Source organism: Saccharomycopsis crataegensis (genome assembly GCF_037102585.1).
Source record: "Saccharomycopsis crataegensis DNA, jcf7180000000097, whole genome shotgun sequence".
Lineage (NCBI taxonomy): Eukaryota > Fungi > Ascomycota > Saccharomycetes > Ascoideales > Saccharomycopsidaceae > Saccharomycopsis > Saccharomycopsis crataegensis.
The window spans coordinates 489,121-506,379 of NW_027043837.1; the positions used below are offsets into that span (position 1 = coordinate 489,121).

General features: G+C 37.2%; 5 protein-coding genes across 5 annotated transcripts; all 5 read right to left on the reverse strand. All coding sequences in view use genetic code 12, as the record gives it.

The window, feature by feature from the left end:
* Positions 1-193: 193 nt before the first annotated feature.
* AIP1 (Aip1p) lies at positions 194-2,092 on the reverse strand (the record flags this gene model as incomplete). The annotated part of the gene is made up of 2 exons (XM_064999215.1): positions 194-2,010; positions 2,077-2,092. 2 exons carry the CDS (start codon positions 2,090-2,092, stop codon positions 194-196), a joined length of 1,833 nt encoding a protein of 610 aa, XP_064855287.1.
* Positions 2,093-2,331: 239 nt separating this feature from the next.
* NOP2 (rRNA (cytosine-C5-)-methyltransferase NOP2) lies at positions 2,332-4,269 on the reverse strand (the record flags this gene model as incomplete). The annotated part of the gene is made up of 1 exon (XM_064999216.1): positions 2,332-4,269. One exon carries the CDS (start codon positions 4,267-4,269, stop codon positions 2,332-2,334), a length of 1,938 nt encoding a protein of 645 aa, XP_064855288.1.
* Positions 4,270-4,645: 376 nt separating this feature from the next.
* DASC09_056320 (uncharacterized protein) lies at positions 4,646-7,810 on the reverse strand (the record flags this gene model as incomplete). Its single annotated transcript, XM_064999217.1, has 1 exon — positions 4,646-7,810. The coding sequence occupies one exon, from the start codon at positions 7,808-7,810 to the stop codon at positions 4,646-4,648; it is 3,165 nt and encodes a 1,054-aa protein (XP_064855289.1).
* Positions 7,811-8,298: 488 nt separating this feature from the next.
* Positions 8,299-11,622, reverse strand: DASC09_056330 (uncharacterized protein; the record flags this gene model as incomplete). The annotated part of the gene is made up of 1 exon (XM_064999218.1): positions 8,299-11,622. One exon carries the CDS (start codon positions 11,620-11,622, stop codon positions 8,299-8,301), a length of 3,324 nt encoding a protein of 1,107 aa, XP_064855290.1.
* Positions 11,623-12,205: 583 nt separating this feature from the next.
* Positions 12,206-16,621, reverse strand: DASC09_056340 (uncharacterized protein; the record flags this gene model as incomplete). Its single annotated transcript, XM_064999219.1, has 1 exon — positions 12,206-16,621. One exon carries the CDS (start codon positions 16,619-16,621, stop codon positions 12,206-12,208), a length of 4,416 nt encoding a protein of 1,471 aa, XP_064855291.1.
* Positions 16,622-17,259: the final 638 nt, after the last annotated feature.

Sequence of the window (17,259 nt, forward strand, 5' to 3'; positions counted from 1 at the left end):
ATTATAGGAAAAATTCAATAGAAAGGCTGGTATATAATAGGTATATATATTAACAGAATAGTTTTTTTTTTTTCATTTCTGTTCACAAATGCTGAATATCTTCTAGAAATAAAGAGAAAAAAAAAGTGAAAATAAAGCAGCAAAATGCGAAAAGAACTGGTGCATGATGGGCAATTAACCACCAAATCTATAACTAAACGATATTTTTAACTTCCCATAATTTGATAGCAGAATCAGCACCAACACTCACAATTTCATTGTCATCAATCCATGCAGCAGAATTTACACCGAACTTATGACAGTTCAAAGCTTTAACGGTTTTGACAGGTCTATCCACAGAGTAAATAATGATATTGGTGTCCAAAGAACCAGTAACAACAAATTTACTGTCACTACGCCATGAGATGCTGTTGACCATAGCGGTATGCAATCCCCATCTGGATGTTTGGATAGCTTTGTCTTTGATGTTGTAGAGGACTATTTTACCAGAAGAGTCACCAACTGCAACATAGAGCGAATCTGGGGAGATTTTGATGTATGTTGGTTTGTAGTTCAATTTCAAAGCATGACTAGAAACTGGAGATAAGTCAGAGACAGATAAAAAGTGAACGTTGAAAGATCTATCATCACCAATAATAACATATTCATCGTTGATATCAATGGTTGATACATCGAATGGTAATTTCTTAGAGGTAACTTTGGTGTTAGACGAGGAATCAACAATAATCAATTCACTGTCGCTGGTGACTACCCCATATACCCCCTTAGAGTTAACAGACGAAACTCTCTTTGGTTGGGAATCCAATTTGAACTCACTAGACGTCTCATATTCAAGACTGGAGTCAATCTTCAAAACCTTATCATCCCAACTACTAGTGATAACTGAATCCCCAGCACTGACCAAATCGGTGATTAGATTGGTGTGACCCTTCCCAGAAATATAGCTGGCACTTCCAGTTTTTTTCGAAACGTCCCATTGACAAATTCTACCATCATAGCTCCCTGTGAAAACACTGTTTCCGAGAACAGTTAATGAGGTAATTGATTTTTGATGACCTTTAATCACTTGGACTGGGAGGTCCGATTCCTTAGTAAAATAATTCAAATTACCATTGTATGTCAAACTAACAATATAATCTTTAGTGTAGACAATACCTAAATGTTGATTTTCTAAACTCTTTGGTAAGATCCAAACCTTCAATAATTCCCCAGAAGTGACATTCCATAATTTGACAGTAGAGTCAGTAGAACAAGTAACAAATTCTTCTGGGTTATCTAATGACCAGGAAACACCAAATACACCCATTTCATGAGCAGATTCACCAGTCAATTGTGGATCACTGATGGTCTTTAAATATTCGCCTGATTTACCATCATAAACAACAATTTTTTTGTCGGCCCCAACGGAGACAATGAAGTTACCGTCTTTTGAGTAAGCAACGTCACGAACAAAGTTGGTATGTTTATTTCTAACGGAAGACACAAACTTGTAAGGTGGGGAGCTTAAGAACACTAAGGCAGCGTCTTCACCAACGGTGGCAGCACGGAAAGGCCTGGTTGGCTTGATGGTGACGGCACTGATTTGAGCACCATGACCGGAAATCTCACCGACGGTGTTTCCTGAATCAAAAGTGAAACAATGACCGAATCTTTCCTTACCATTTCCAACGGCAATGATTCTCTTCGAATCAGCATCCCATTCCAAATCATTGATACGGCCATTGATCACTGGATAGTCACCTTTAACAATATGATCATCACCCACACAATCCCAGACTTTCACATTACCTGATTCATCACCTGAAGCTACATAAAACCCAGAAGGAGCAAACTTAGCAACAGTGGTTTGATAGTTGTGATTATTGAATTGATATACTTCCGCTGGATTGGAGATAGAACGGAGATAAATGGCTTTGCCATTAGGATACGCCAATCTGTCTGATTTGACATCATAGGAGAGGTGAACCGGAGTAGCTCTGGTTGTGGAAGGCAAAGGAGCCCAAGTGGAATCTTTACACAATGTCAGTAAGTATCTTCCAAAGATTAATGCTTAGAATAAATAAATAGCCAACATACTGTAAGTAATTGACATTGTTTATGGATAGTGATTTGCCCCACGTTCTCAATGGGTAGTTAAAAGCTCTAGTTGGCGTGTTTTATAAAATAACCGAGGCCCGTTCACACGTGATGAAATGAAATGCGCGCCTTCTTCTTTGTGATAAGTTACAATCTTTCAACTTGTATAAAATATCTCTTTTAACGAAACAAAAAAAAATGTACATTAGACAATAATTAGAATACAATAACGTGAATAAATAAACTTCAATGATTCTATTTCTTCGGTCTGATCTTTCTTGCTCTCTTGTCCAGCTGAACCTTTTTGTTCTTTTCAATGAACCCTTGATCTTCTTCAGCTTCAAATGAGGCGAAATCTCCCTTGATAAGACTTTCTTCTTCTTCGTCGGCTCTAGCCAAAGCTTCCTTTTCAGCAGCACTGGCCTTGTTGTCATCGTGAACACTAGTAGCAATCTTTTGGAATTTGGCAACGTAGAAACCATCGACGTTATAAACATGTGGGTAGAATCTTCTGGTCAATTTCACCTTTGGATTGAAATGTTTTCCTCTGAAACTGGTGAACCCTTCTTTACCAATGGCCAAGCCGGTGTCGACCAATTTCACATTTGGTCTCTTACGCAATGCGTAGTCCACAACCGCTTCGTTTTCTTCAACAGCAACAGAACAGGTAGAATAAACAATGACCCCACCGGTTTCTGAGTTGGCATTTACGGAATCAATGGCGGATAAAAGTAGCTGTTTTTGCAAATGTGGAATTTGAATGAAATCCTTTTCAGTTCTGGATGTTTTCACAGATTCATCTTTAGCAACGACCCCTGTACCTGAGCATGGTGCATCTAATAGCACTCTGTCGAAACCACCCATCACTTTTGGAAATTCTCTAGCATCGTAATTACAAACAATGGTATTCTTGCATCCCAAACGGTGGATATTAGCAATTAAAGACTTGGTTCTGGCCTTATTGGCATCATTGGCAAAAACACAACCGGTATTCTTCATCATTGCGGAAATGTAAGTAGTCTTACCACCTGGAGCGGCAGCCATATCCAAGACACGTTCATTTTCTTGAGGACCGAGGGCCATGACTGGCAAGAAAGACGAAGCGGCTTGTAAGATATATTGACCGGATAAATATTCTGGAGTAGCCCCAATTGGCACTTGAGAGTCAAAAACTTGCAAACCAACCTTGGTCCATTTACCAATAGGCTGTAAATTGACACCTTTGTTGACCAATGCTTGAGCCAAGTCACGACGACTGGTTTTAAGGGTATTGGTACGGATGGTAATTGGTCTTGAAATTTCGTTGGCTTCAAAAAATTCCATAGCTTCACTGACACTGAACAAATTGAACATCTTTTCAGCTAACATAGGCGAGTATCCGAAATAATTACAAATATCTTCCAATAATTGGTCCACATATTCTTGTCTCGATCTTCCTTCTTCGGCCAAATTACCGAAATCTTCCAAAACCTTGGTGAGTTCAATCATTCTTGTACGAAGAATGGTAACATCAGGCTTACCACCTCCTTCCATGATTTCTTTGGCTTTTTCTTCTTCAGTTGGCAAAACTTTGGCTCTTGGATTTTCTTCTACCACTTCCTCTTCGGCAGACTCGAAGTCACTCTCATCATCATCTTCGCTTTCATCACTGTCATCACTATCAGCACCGGGTTTACCTGACATTGAGAGCGCTTTTTGTGTACTCAATTCATTCAACTCTTTCAAGTTTTCAATATCTTCGTCGTTTTCTTCATCACTGAACAATGTTGCTTTTTGTTCTTCAACTTCAACATCTTCAACGTCACTGTCTTCATCACTGGCAACGTTGAATTCATTATTAAGATCATCTTCATTGTACTCATCGATTTCATTGTCCAAGTCAGATTCGTCATCGAATAAAGACTTCTTAGCAGACGCAAGGGCTTCCAAATCAACTTCTGGTAAGTTATCCTCTTTCACATCCTCCTTGGCTTTCTTTACTTTAGTAGATTTTGATTTCTTGGACTTCTTATCTTCTTTTGGTTCCTTTATTTTATCTTTCTTACTAGTCTTTTTCTTGTTACTTGGTTTCTCTTCACTCACAGAGTCTGATCTTTGTCTTTTTAACTTCTTCTCTTCCTTCTTCTTTCTTTCATTTTGGAAGTCCTCCAAAGGTTGTGGTGGAGCTTGTTTATTCTTGGCACGTCTACCCATATTTGAAATTTGTTTAATATGCTTTTGGTTAGAAGATAATAATGTTGAATTTAAAGAAAAGAAGCATCTCTTAGGCTTAAGATTCTTGTGAAATAAAAATTTTTTTTTTTTCTTCTCTGCTGCAAGATGAGTTTACCCTCCATATAAGGTGCAGCACCCCCGCTTATTTCTTGAAATTACTGCGAGATTTGACACTACTACGAGAAGACGTATGAATCTGAATCTTGATAATATGTAACCACAAGCTTAGAATCAAAATAGCAACTACAAGCATTAAAGAAATTAGTATCTGGAATTTCAGGTACAAACCTTCATCTCTAACCATCAAACAACATAAATTAGCGAATAAATAGAGCATGAAAACAATAAACAGATACTAAGAACATCTAATCAAAACCATTTTACCATCCTTTTTGAAATAATCACATCCATAATAAATATGATCAATATCCTTGACGAGGAAGTCATCAGTTCTCTCCACGAATTCATCGATCAAATCGATCTTGGCATACAAAATCTCCTTGGTGGTGCCATAGAAAAATTTCCGTTTGCTATCAAGAATAACTTTTCCTCTGAATGCATAGGCTCTTTTGTTGCCCTCATCCCTAACCCCGAAACGCTTTATTTTTATTAGCTTAGTGCCTATAGAAACGTAGCAACACTTAATGGTCAATTGAAACTTGCTGATAAAAGCTTTGGAAAAATGCATTTCCGTGGCGCCATATCGATCACCTCCCAATTCTATATCAGGTTTTGGAACCCAACTTCTGATGTCTTGGAACCTCAAATTGTTATAAATCGCCAACTTATAGTTATATGCCTCTGGATTATAACGAGATGATTTTACCACTTGCTTGATATAACTCAATTCTTTTCTGAGACCCTGGCTTCCAAAATTAGCTATTGGACCAACAGCCTCCACTATTTTCGGAATATGATGAATTTGATGGAGCGGTAGCGTGTAGAATGATCGATTTTTAGCTTCTGTTGGAGGAAATCGTTTTCTCATACAGGAGAAAAAAATTCCTGGGAATGCCTTGAGAAATTTGAGATCTTCGGCACTGTATTCATATTTTTTTAAGATGTATTGATATTCAAAAAAGAGCATCAACATCCATTTAACATCATCTCCGAAAGAGTCGCTCATTTCATAAACTAGCACAGGCAAAACATTAATTGCTTTATCATAATCAAATCCTGGTAAAAGTCTATAAGGCAAAATATCAACACTGATTCTGGATCTGTCTTCTTCGGGGAATTCTGTTTTAAAAGCGTCTTCAAGGTAAGGAGATTCGATCCTTTTAGCAATGCCATTAACAATCTCTCTTTCCTTTGAATGTAATACTCTATATATGATTCTGAAAATGGTCTTAAACTGGCTCACCCTGGTCATATATGGATCAAATGGAAGTTGCCATTTATTCGAGAAATGATTTCTTAACATGGGGCTAGTCTTAAAAAATATTTCTTCGTTAGTAGTTTCTCTTCCATTATATGATAAATCGTTGGTTATATCTTGGATATCAAAGAACAAGTCAGAATCCTCTGTGAGTCTCATATTGTCACAGAGCCCACAAGGCTTTCTAGCACTGGCAGATTTGAGGGAAAAAAGCATGGACTTGGAAGGAATGTCACTGGTGCTAATAATTGGAACCACCTGTACATTATTGAACTTGAAAGCACCAATAAGAGAGTTAATAACCTCAATTTCTTGAAGGGAAAATTCAACAGCCTCCTGAATGTTTTGGGTGACACAGCTAGAAATCTTGAATATGTTGGACGCTCTAGCCTCTGGGGGAATATTGATGATTTGATACAAAAGGCAAGTATGTCCCTTGGAGTTATTACCCTTTAAAAGATTTTTGACTTGGTCGCAATATAAGTCGACATAAATGTAAGTGAGCCCTTGGTTCTCTTTCGCATAGGCTTCCTGGAATATCGAAGACTTGGAATAGGCTTCGTTCCGGTACTCCTTATTGGAAATGTAAGCAAATATATTTTCATTCTCTAGCAACGCGTTAATAACATTATAAAGTGGCGAGTAATAAGTGACTTGGCTTTTTATATTTTCCAATCTTATTGAGTTACCCAATAGCGAGCCCATTATCGTATCAAGTTTAAATAAACTTTCAGAAATTGATACCGATTCAAAAAAGGATTGAACCCCCGTACCACCTCGCAAAACTGTCTTAACTGCCTCAAGATACAGCCCACCAATTCTTGGCTTGGTAATATCAAAAATCTTGATCAATTTTTCGATGGTTTCCTTCTTAGAGTCATTTTCACCATCGAGATGAATAAGGTCAGTAACCAGTGGAATACACGAAATATCATGTTTTTCGTAGTTTGTGAGTTTATCGTGATATCCTAAAACCGTTGTTGGTTCCTTTGGCGCCTGACGCGGACGATATTCCGGTGGATCGTCATCTCTCCCATCATCCAGATTAAAGTCCATATCTTCGTTCTCACTATCACTTTCCGCGTTAAGTTGATCAATGACCATGATAACTTCATTAATATGGAAAGACCTAAGATCATTATTGTTAAGAGTTTTAGCTAACTCGTGGATTGAATCGTAAATACTGTGACCTTTAGCTAGTTTTTCAGACATTTTGGTTTCATTAGTGGTACTGCTGGTCACATCGGCGTTGGTTATTGACTCCTTTGGAGCGGCAACAGAGAAACTTTCATTATCTGGTTCTTCAGAATAACCACCAAACTCAAAATCATCATTTATAGGATCGTCTTCGTCCTGCTCGACATCTTCAATGCCATTTGTCATATTATTATGCCGACCGAAATTACTGCCATTATGAATTGGTGTAGCTGGTTTTTCCCATTCCATTTCTTGGTACAGATTATTCAAATTTCGAAAACCACTTCCTTTTTCTTGTTCTTCCAAGCTGCCATTATCAGCTGCCTGATGATCCGCATAACCATTTGACTCTTCTTCGAGCTCTTCCAAAGATTGCTCGCTTTCAGACATGTCAGAGTCGTGATCACTAGCATCAGGGTCTGCATGTCTTGGTAATTTTTTTTCAATATAACGCTGGATATCTCCCAAAGTGATCTTTCTTGTAATTCTTAGTAGCTTTTCAGCTTCTTTTTCATCTGGGAAGATAACTTGACAATTATTATCGGTAATATAAGCTGTATTAGGACGCTTTCTATTTTTAAAAACTTCTTTGAAGTTGCTTTGTCCCATATAGAGGTAAATTGCATGATCAATAAGCTTGGTGAAACCTTTGAATGGAAAGCCATTGGTACTGTCATGATATACCTTTTCCAGTAGGAATTCATGAAAGGTTTGGGTTATGTCATTTTGCACAAAGAAGAGTTTCCGTCTTTTCAAAAATTTGCTTGTCGCGGTCACAAAACTAGTCAATTTTTCTCGAACCCCAACCGTAATAAGATAATCATTGAATTTCTTTGTAATTTCTCCTAAGGTTTGTGGTATCTGATGAGCGGCTTCCCGAGACGAACTAGGCCTTGGAAGTGAGTTTCTGGACCGCCTGGAATCACCTAATGGACGCCCATACATTATGGATTATTTTTCTTTCGTCTTAAAAGAAAGTATTATAGGACGCGTTTTCTTATTTGCTGGTTATTTGTGTAACACATTTGAGATAGGTCGCTGATAATTGAAAATTAACCCACTGAATTTTCAAACGGACTCAATATGACTTTAATCTCTCAATTGACCTATATTTTTTTCTGCAAAAATGGTATGATTTGAAGAATATAAGTCAAAGAAATAGCAACCAGAAAAAAACAAAATATAGGGTTTCTGATTTTGATCTATTTTGGTTTGTTCAAATCTTGGTGATACTCCTTTGTTATTGCTTCACCTTTTTTTTTTTTGGAGGTTATGAACCCGCAGAAGCATAGTAGATTGATTAAAGTGACTTTTTGTTTTTGGACTTTACGAGTATTAAGAACAATTATTTTTAATTTACAATGTTACTATTAACATGCTTTTCTAGAGTTCATTATTTTTCATTATATAAAGGGGGTTCCACATTTCATCACCTAGACACATCTAATCAACATTAACTTTTGCGTGCTGCTGAAATAATTACCATACTTCCCGGCATCCTTTTTAATAAAGTCAGAACTGTAAAAAACACTACCAACTCCGGCTGACAGAATGGTTATTTGATTGAGATGGTATTCCTGAGAAGAATCAATGGTGGCGTACAAAATTTGTTTGGTTTTTTCATCTGACGAGCAGCCACTGAAAAGGGTGTATTTTGATGGATCAATGATATTGCCAGTCAATTTACCATCTGTCTCATAGTTTTTTATTTCCAATAAATGCTCTCCAGCGGTAACGAAGAAACTTTTCAGTAATTTGGCTGAGCTAGCGGGCGATTCCCAATTTATAATATCGTGATGCTTTAAATTATTGTAGGTGGCCAATTTATAGTTATATACCTGTGGCAAGAAGCGGCTTGAAATGAGCAACTGGTGGACAAAATTGATTTCTTCATAAACACCTTGGTCCTCGTAAACTGCTAATGGCCCAATAGATTGCACTAGTTCTGCAATATGATAACAAGTATGAAACGAAGTCGAGTAAAAACCTTTGTTTTGAGGATTGTTAGCAGGAAGACCTTTTCGTAGTGTTTCAAAAAACATATGTGGGAAATTCAAAACGTAAAGACGCTCTGACTTTCTATAACGGTCTTTTTTTAAAATCATTTGAAACTCGAAAAACATCAATAAAATCGCCTTGATTTCATCATTCACCAAATCCTTCAATTCAAACACTATTATGGGTAAAATAGCAATTGCAAGATCATAATCTTGCCCTTTTAAGTTAGTTGGAGGCAAAATATTGCCAAGGATCTTCCGAGGTCTTGTACTATCTTCCGGATATAAATACTCAACGGGACACACAATTGACTTCGCAATATCATTGATCAATTTCTTACCCTCATTATCTAATGCTGACAGGAGAAAATTGAAAAGAACATTGAACTGATTGATCTTTAGAACGAGTGGATCAGTGATAGCTTGCCATTTATTAGTGAAATGATTTTTCAATTTTGAAGTAGTCGGAGTAAAGTCTGAGGATTCCTGAACTTCATCACTTGGATATGGTGTGCAAGAAATATCCCCATCAATAAAACTATCGCAAATTTTGCACTGTTTCTTGGTTGTTGAGAACATCAAATCTTGAGTCGTCTGGTCACTGGTACTGATAATTGGAACTAGACGGATTTTTTGACCATCAATAAGCCAATTGTTTTCCATTTGATCATTAAATACGGCAATTTCCAACAAGCTAAAGTCCAACATTTCTCTAAACTTTTGAGTGACACAATTCACGATTTTGAATTTACTAGACATACGCACCTCGGGTGGAAGATTGATGATAGAATGAAGTAAACAGCAGTTTTTTGCACCAGGCATCCCACTTTTTAGTTCTTTTGCATATATGTTAAAATAAAGATAAATAGTATCTTCAAATTCCTTAGAAACAGCCTCTTGATAGATTTTAGATTTGAAATAAAACTCTTTTCTATATTGCTTGCTTTCAAGATACCTCAAAATATTTGAGTTTTTCAAAACCGACCTAACCAAGTTCACAACAGGGGAATAGAAGGTAACGATATTCTTACTACTGGTAAATCTGAAAGAATTTTTCAATAAAGAGCCCATTATCGGACTAAAACAGAAATTAGGATTGAACAAAGACAAGCTCTTGCAGGTCCAGTATAAGCTAGAACCCAAACATAATGCCTTTTTTATAGATTCAAGATTCTTATCTCCTATCTGGAGTTGCGACTCAAGATACCCATCTTTGAAATATTCTTCAAACACTTTTTTCTTAGCGTTTTCGTCATCATCAAAGTTTATACTTTCTCTCAGGGTTTTTGGAATCGCGTACAAATCTTCTCTTTCTGTTTCAGTGAATCCTCTGTAAGATCCAGTGCTGTCGAGCTTGACAAAGTCATGGCTCGAAAAATCGGGATCCGGCTCTAAGTTACCAAAGTATGCACCTTGGAAATCTTGGTTAACCCTGAATTTCTCAGTATCTGACTTAATTATTTCGATTCGCTTCCGTAGAGCAATAAAGAACTCCTCAAGTTTTGTATCCTCAGCATGCTTGAAATCAAATTCTTTGACCAAGAACGAAAAAGAATCATCAAAGCTGATAACAGGATATCCCACCTTCTTTGGTGGTTTGATATTTATTGGATCATGAATGATCTCATCAGGCACTATTCTAGGAGATTTCCTTCTTTGATCAGCTGGTGTATTCAGCATATGGTATCGATCGGAAAACATATCTCCTTCTCTATTGGGCAGATGATCCCCGGTATCAAGGGACGCCAATGATCTTTTCCTATTGGAAGCCTTACCTCCTCCAAATTCTGATGGACTAAAGACGTCTTTATTGATGCTCATCCTTGAAGCCATTGCAACTCTACCTGGTTTTTGTTTTTGGATAAAGCTTTTAGCAACATAATTGCGAATTAGATCAGGTCTTATATTTGAAACTCTGTGAATTAAATTTCGAAGCTCAAAGCCATGAGGGGTGACAATATTCACTTTTTTTATATCCACCAGTGGTTCTTCCAAATGGTCAAACACTTTCTTCTTTTTCAGCTTTGACATGGACTTGTATAAGAACCGCGCAAGAATTTCTCTGAACCCTTCAAATGGGAACCCACCAGTGAAGACCTCTTGATTGATATAACTTTGGAAATTCTCTGTGACGTTAGATTGATTGAACCGAATCTGATTTTTTTCAAAGATTTCTTCTACTGCGCTCACATAATCAGTTAAAACTTTTCGAAGTTGTGTCAAATCGAGGTACTCATAAAATGCATGATAAACTTGCTTTTCTGATTTTGGGCCGCTGAATTGACGTCCACCACCAAATTCCAGGGGCCGTTGACCTGAAGAACCTCTTGCACCTCCTATTCCGCCTCGTCCTCTAGCCGGGAACCCTGAAGGTGATGAGCCACCTCGCTTTGATGAAGAAAACGCATTGCGTTGAGAAGAATAGCCTGGTGGTGGTGACCTCAGCCTCATACTTGTACCTCCACCTCTTGGTGACCCTCCTCTGCCACCTCTTCCTCTCGGTGATCCTCCCCTTCCTCTCGGCAAACCTCCTCTTCCTCCTCTTGATAAATTGCCTCTTCCTCTTGATGCAAAGTCTCTTCCCATTCCTGCGGTCTCTCTCGATTTGCCAGGTTGATATATATCCTCATATTTTCCATTTCTTTGACTATGATCCCCTGCAGGTCTCCCATCACTACTACCTCTTCCACCTCCTCGAGTATTATTAGTTCCACCTCCTCTCCCGTTTTTACCACCTCTTTTGCTCTTGTTCTTATCCATTATTGATGTGCATGAAAAAAATCAATTAGGGAATATAACGAGCCGTTCTAATCAGCGTTACTGATTTTAGATGATGAGTTAATATTACCCTTTATCAGGAATAGCTCAATTGCAGATAAATGTTGATGGTCTTCGTGATTTCTGGTAACACTGCTACCACCAAGCTTCAATGTTTGGCTTTTTTTTGGGAAAATCACTTTTTTCCAGTTTTAGTAGCGATGGCGCGCATTGCTGGGAAAATGAGCATACTCAAAAAAAAAAAATACAATATAAAATATAAAATAAAATCCAAATAGAGGAAATCGTAATCATTATAATTATATCAATTAATTCATTATTTTTATATAGATCGTAATTGAGAGATTTTTGATTCATCATCAACTAATAAAACTTTTTGCCTTTTAAAGGTTATACTTCAAGAACTCTAAAAAATATACTCAATAACAAAACCCCTCTCTCCACGTTTCATTAACCACATTCGAATGGGTCTAATACTAAAGAAGAAAATGAAGATTATCATGAGGGCAATATGATATCTCACTTGAAGGATGACAGGGATTATCTATCAACATAGCAAGTGTCATCAAACACTCCTTATCAATACCATCTTTTTATCACCTATTTCAAAGTAGTTGCAACTATAAAAGATGTTTTTGATATCATTAACTGCAAAATCTTTCTTTTCAGCAATGTACTGATCGAGCATATCGATGGTTGCATATAAAATTTGGCCAGTGGTTCCTAGAGATAATTCATACTTGCCCTTAGCTATCACTTTGGTGGTGATATAGTGGACTGTTTGTCCGTACTTCTTTCTAGTGTAGAAACGATCTATTTTGACTAATTCCCCTTCAAGATAAGCAAAACAGTTCTTGATGGAGCCATCGTGATTTTTTATATAAATCTGACTATGGTTTTGGCGGCGTCCAATATCTATATCATCTTTTGGAGCCCAATTGATCATTTCATAATATTTCATATTATTGTAAGATGCAAGCTTGTAGTTGAGAGGTTCAGGCAAATATCTAGAAGATCTTGCCAATTTTTTCACAAAATCAACTTCATCTCGGAGACCTTCACTATAGTAGCAAGCCAAGGGGCCAGAGATCTCAGCCATTTTTGAAATATGGTATAACTGATGCATGGGCAAGGTATAGAATTTCTTATAACGATCATCGGTATAAGGAAATTGTTTCTTCAACATTTCATAGTATAAGTCTGGGAACAATTTGACGAAAAGAACTTCTTTCTCATCGTAGGTTTGCTTTCCAAGGATCAACATGAATTCAAAAAACAAAATGAAAAGCAATTTCATATGATCATTCACTACCCTATCGGAATCATAAACCACCACCGGTAAAAGATTGATAGCAGTTTTATATTCAGGACCAGAAAGATCGTGCAACGGAAAAATATCATGGACTATTCCAGAATCAGCGGCATATGGAGATTCAATAGTCTTGGAAATATCATTAATGGCTTTTTTAAATGAGTCAGTAGAAGGCCTTCCCAAATAGGATGCATAATCATCCATAGCAACATCAAAAAGGCTAAACAAGGTTCTGCATAAGCTTATTTTCATCATATAAGGATCGTAAACAACTTGGAACTTATCATTGAAAAAATTTCTCAATGATGGTAGGGAATTGGCAAAAGCATCAACATTAGACCGCTCTTTGCCATTGTAAGGCATATAGCACAATCTCCCATCGTTGTGCCGTTTACTGTCACATATATGACAAGGACTAACACCATCATACCTATTAAATGAAAATAATTGCGAGGTGGCAGGAATATCACTAGAATTGGTCAAAGGAACAATTTGCACTTTATGACCGTCGATATTCATTACTTCATCCATAATAACCTTATTTATAATTTCAATTTCAAGTAAAGAGAACTGAACCATCTCAAGAAGATTATCTGTGACGCAGCTTGAAACTTTAAAAGTGTTCGATACTTTGGCATCTCTTGGGATATTTAAAGCTTGGTAAAAAATTATTGATCCGGTACTTGTGCCATCATTCAGAATCTCGTTGAGCACTTCATCAGTATACATGTCAATATAAAGGTACAAAATTCCTTCTTGCTCTTTGTTGAATGCTTCTTGGAAAATTTTGGATTGACAATATATTTCCTTCTTATACTTTTTGTTTCGAAGATATTCCACAATATATAGATTTTGGATCAACGAATTAACCATATGGAAAACAGGACTATAATAGATGTATTTATTCTCGAATTTAAGCTTCATAGAATCTTGCAACAATCTTTGCATCACCGGATCCAACTTGAATGCAGGTTCAAGATTAGACATTGCTTTAATAAAATATGTCAAACTTGCTCCCGATAATAATGCCATTTTAACTGCTTGAAGGTTGTTTCCTCTGATATGAATTTGCGGTGGCAAAACTTTTGATTTAATAAAAGCTTCAATTCCCGATTTTTTCTTTTCATCATCCATAACATCAATAATTTGCGCAACGTCATTAATTTGTTGAAGGTCTTGGTTTTCCATAGCTGTTGGCTTTTCAATAAATTGAAATGATTCCATTAAATCTTCGAGTTCTTGATCAACTCGAAGCTGCATAGGATCTTTGTCCATTCCATCATCCATAGAAATATCAAACTCCTCATCGACACCATCAATACCGGCATCAGGTTCATCGACGCGAGGTGCTCTACTGTTCAAAGCTTGTTCTAATTTTTCTAGATCCAAGGTGGTAGAGATCATTTTATAATGAGAAGCTTCGATTAACAGGACAAATTCATCAGCACTCAGTGCTTCCGTTGATAGGGGTGTAGGTATATCAGCGCTAGTGGCAGTGGTGGGGTGTATAGCACCTTTGGACTCATCATAGTCAACCAATTCATCGTAGTCTATCAAATCATCGTAGTCCACTAACTCATCATCAAAATCAATTGACTGACTCTTAGACGAGCTATTGACCGGCTCTGGTCTAACTTCAGTAATATCATCATTTGAAGGGATCACGATAGTTTCAGTTCCAGCTCGTACTTCCGCTTCCATTTCGTCATAATTAGATAAAATATCCAGATCAACCACTCCATGGTTGCCAATCACATCTTCCACAACCGGAACATCTTTCTCATTGGAGCCGGTTTTTTCACCATTAATCTGAAGAACATGATCGACAAAAAAGTCAACCAAACTAGTGTCAACCTCATCACTTGTGCTTTTTTCTTTATTATTATCTTTTTTTTTATTATCTTTTTCTCCGTTAGTCGGAAGACTTTCATCCCTTTTATAAATCACAGGATCAGCATCTTCGAAAAGTTTATGAGGTACGATGACAGTATTGCCATTGGAATCATGGTGGTTGCCGTTATTTTGTTCCGGTCGGTCGTGGCCGGGGGTGTCGTCATCAGCAGCTTTTTGATCCTTTTCAAAATCATTACTTTTAAAATCTTCATCGAATTCAATTGGACTGTCTATATCACTATAGTCTTCCAATGCTTCAATATCTGCAGAATCATCAGACACATTATCATTATTGATTTCTTTAATTTCTAATCCGCTTGTAGATTCGGTCACAGGCTGTTTTGTTAACTGCTTTCTGTCTACTATCTCACAAGCATTTGTACCTGTTGCTGAGTACTTAACCACCTTGAGTTGTTCTTCTAGGCCCTGTTTTTTTTTTTCTTCTTCTTCTTCTGTCTCCATCATCTTCATTCGAGCGGCATGTATATGAGGCGCCGCTGGTCTACTTGGTAAGTTTGACAGACTTGGTGAGCTCTTTGGTCTCTTATTTCGATCATTCTCAGAAGGTCTCCAGTAATCTCCTAGTTCTGTTTTAGGGCGCTTAATAGCGGTAGGTGTAATTCGGCCCCGAGATAAGTTAGTGGTATTACTATTATTATTATTGTTGTAGTGCTTTAGACCAGTGTCCCCTTCTTCGGTCTTTATTGACAAACGGGGCCTGTAGCTGGAGTTCCTGTTCATATATAGTGAGTTCCCACTAGTAGGGCTTTGAGGAGGTCTAGGGTTGAGACGATCTGGATGATGAGTTTCTCTGTCTCTGGGCGTCTCCCACTGGGGAGTTCTATTGCTATCCAAAGCAGAACCATTGCTATATGGTCTTGGTGCTGTTGAAAATCGACGAACAGTTCCAGATTTTCCTGGAAATAGATCGTCTCCATTATTATTATCCCTGGGTGAATGTGCAGTTTTGCTGGGAAACAAATCTTCGGTTTCGTCAGTGACCTCTCTTGTCATTTTTGGGATTGAATGTCTATGTGGGAACATATCTTTCTCTGTGTCGCTTCTGGTCATTTCCATTGATGAGTTGGCAACATCTCTTTTAAAAATCACAAGATTTTTTGGAGAGTCTCTATTGGGTTTGAAACGAGTTTGGGAAGGAGAACTTGGGGCAGAAGGGCCGTGTCTCACATCTCCATTTTTAGGACTGGTAGAGCTTGTAAGTTTTGACAGTCTTCGTTTAGAAAGATTCAAATTTTCTGCTATGAATTTCTCAATTTGCACTGGGTTTAGCGACAGACATTTATCCTTGATGGTTTTAATCTGGCTGGGAGTCGGGTCTTTCAATTTAACGCCGTTATCATTGGCAATAGCTGTTAACAACCCTACAGGCACCGCACTAGAATGGGGCCAAAACTTTTTATCTTCAGCAGAGGCCCGATCCAAGAAGAATGAAAATGATATTTGCATCAATGTTTCGAATTTCTTACAAGGATACCCATCCAGATAGACATAAGTTTTCATGAACGCACAAAATGTCTTTGCAGCTATTCCTCCATGGAAGAACAAGTCATTGGTACCCATATGCTTGGCCATTATCATAATATATTGTTTTGTGAGAGCCGCCACCCCATTCTCGAAAAATTGTCTAATTATTTTATCACGAAGTTCCTCAACGATGTTCGCTTGCCTTAACGTCAACTTGCCAATTTCTTTTTTCACAGCCATATTCTTCTTGGCTGACAATGGAGATGAAGGCTTCTTTATATTGGGAGGCATACTATCGGTTAAACCTTCATAATACAATGACTAGTGTCTGCTAGTTGGTGGATACGAGTGTATTTCACTTGCACTGCACGTATCATACACACTTTTTATATCTATGTTTTTTTGTTTTTTTTTTTTTTTTGTGGTCTTTTTTTTTTTCAGGGCCAGTTTTTCCTGCGGTTTGATGATCAACATCAAATTTTTAGAAGTTTTCATTGAAATAATTCTACAGATAATTTATTAAGGTAGAAGTTAATGTAACTTGAATTATATTTTCATGTTTTTTATGTTCTCTGCCTGTAAATAATGTAGGACAGGCATCACTAATGCAAGACATCTTCAATGCAAGTTTGTGAGATTAAACATTAACAGTTAATTACAACGGTTATTGGGATAATCTCACTGGTATGAAGGACCAATTCATTAGTTTCCTTGGATATCACCAAGAATTTGTGTGGCTAGAAAACCTTTCTTACAAATTGCCACAAGGCAAAAAGTGTGAGTGACCTACAAAATAATTAATTTCCTGAATTACCATCATTTAATTAAAATAAAAAGCCAAAGTAGTACTTAAATAAACCGAAAAACAAAAATAAAAATAAATAAAATCAAAATATTGACCAAAAACCACTAATTTACGTAAAATGAGG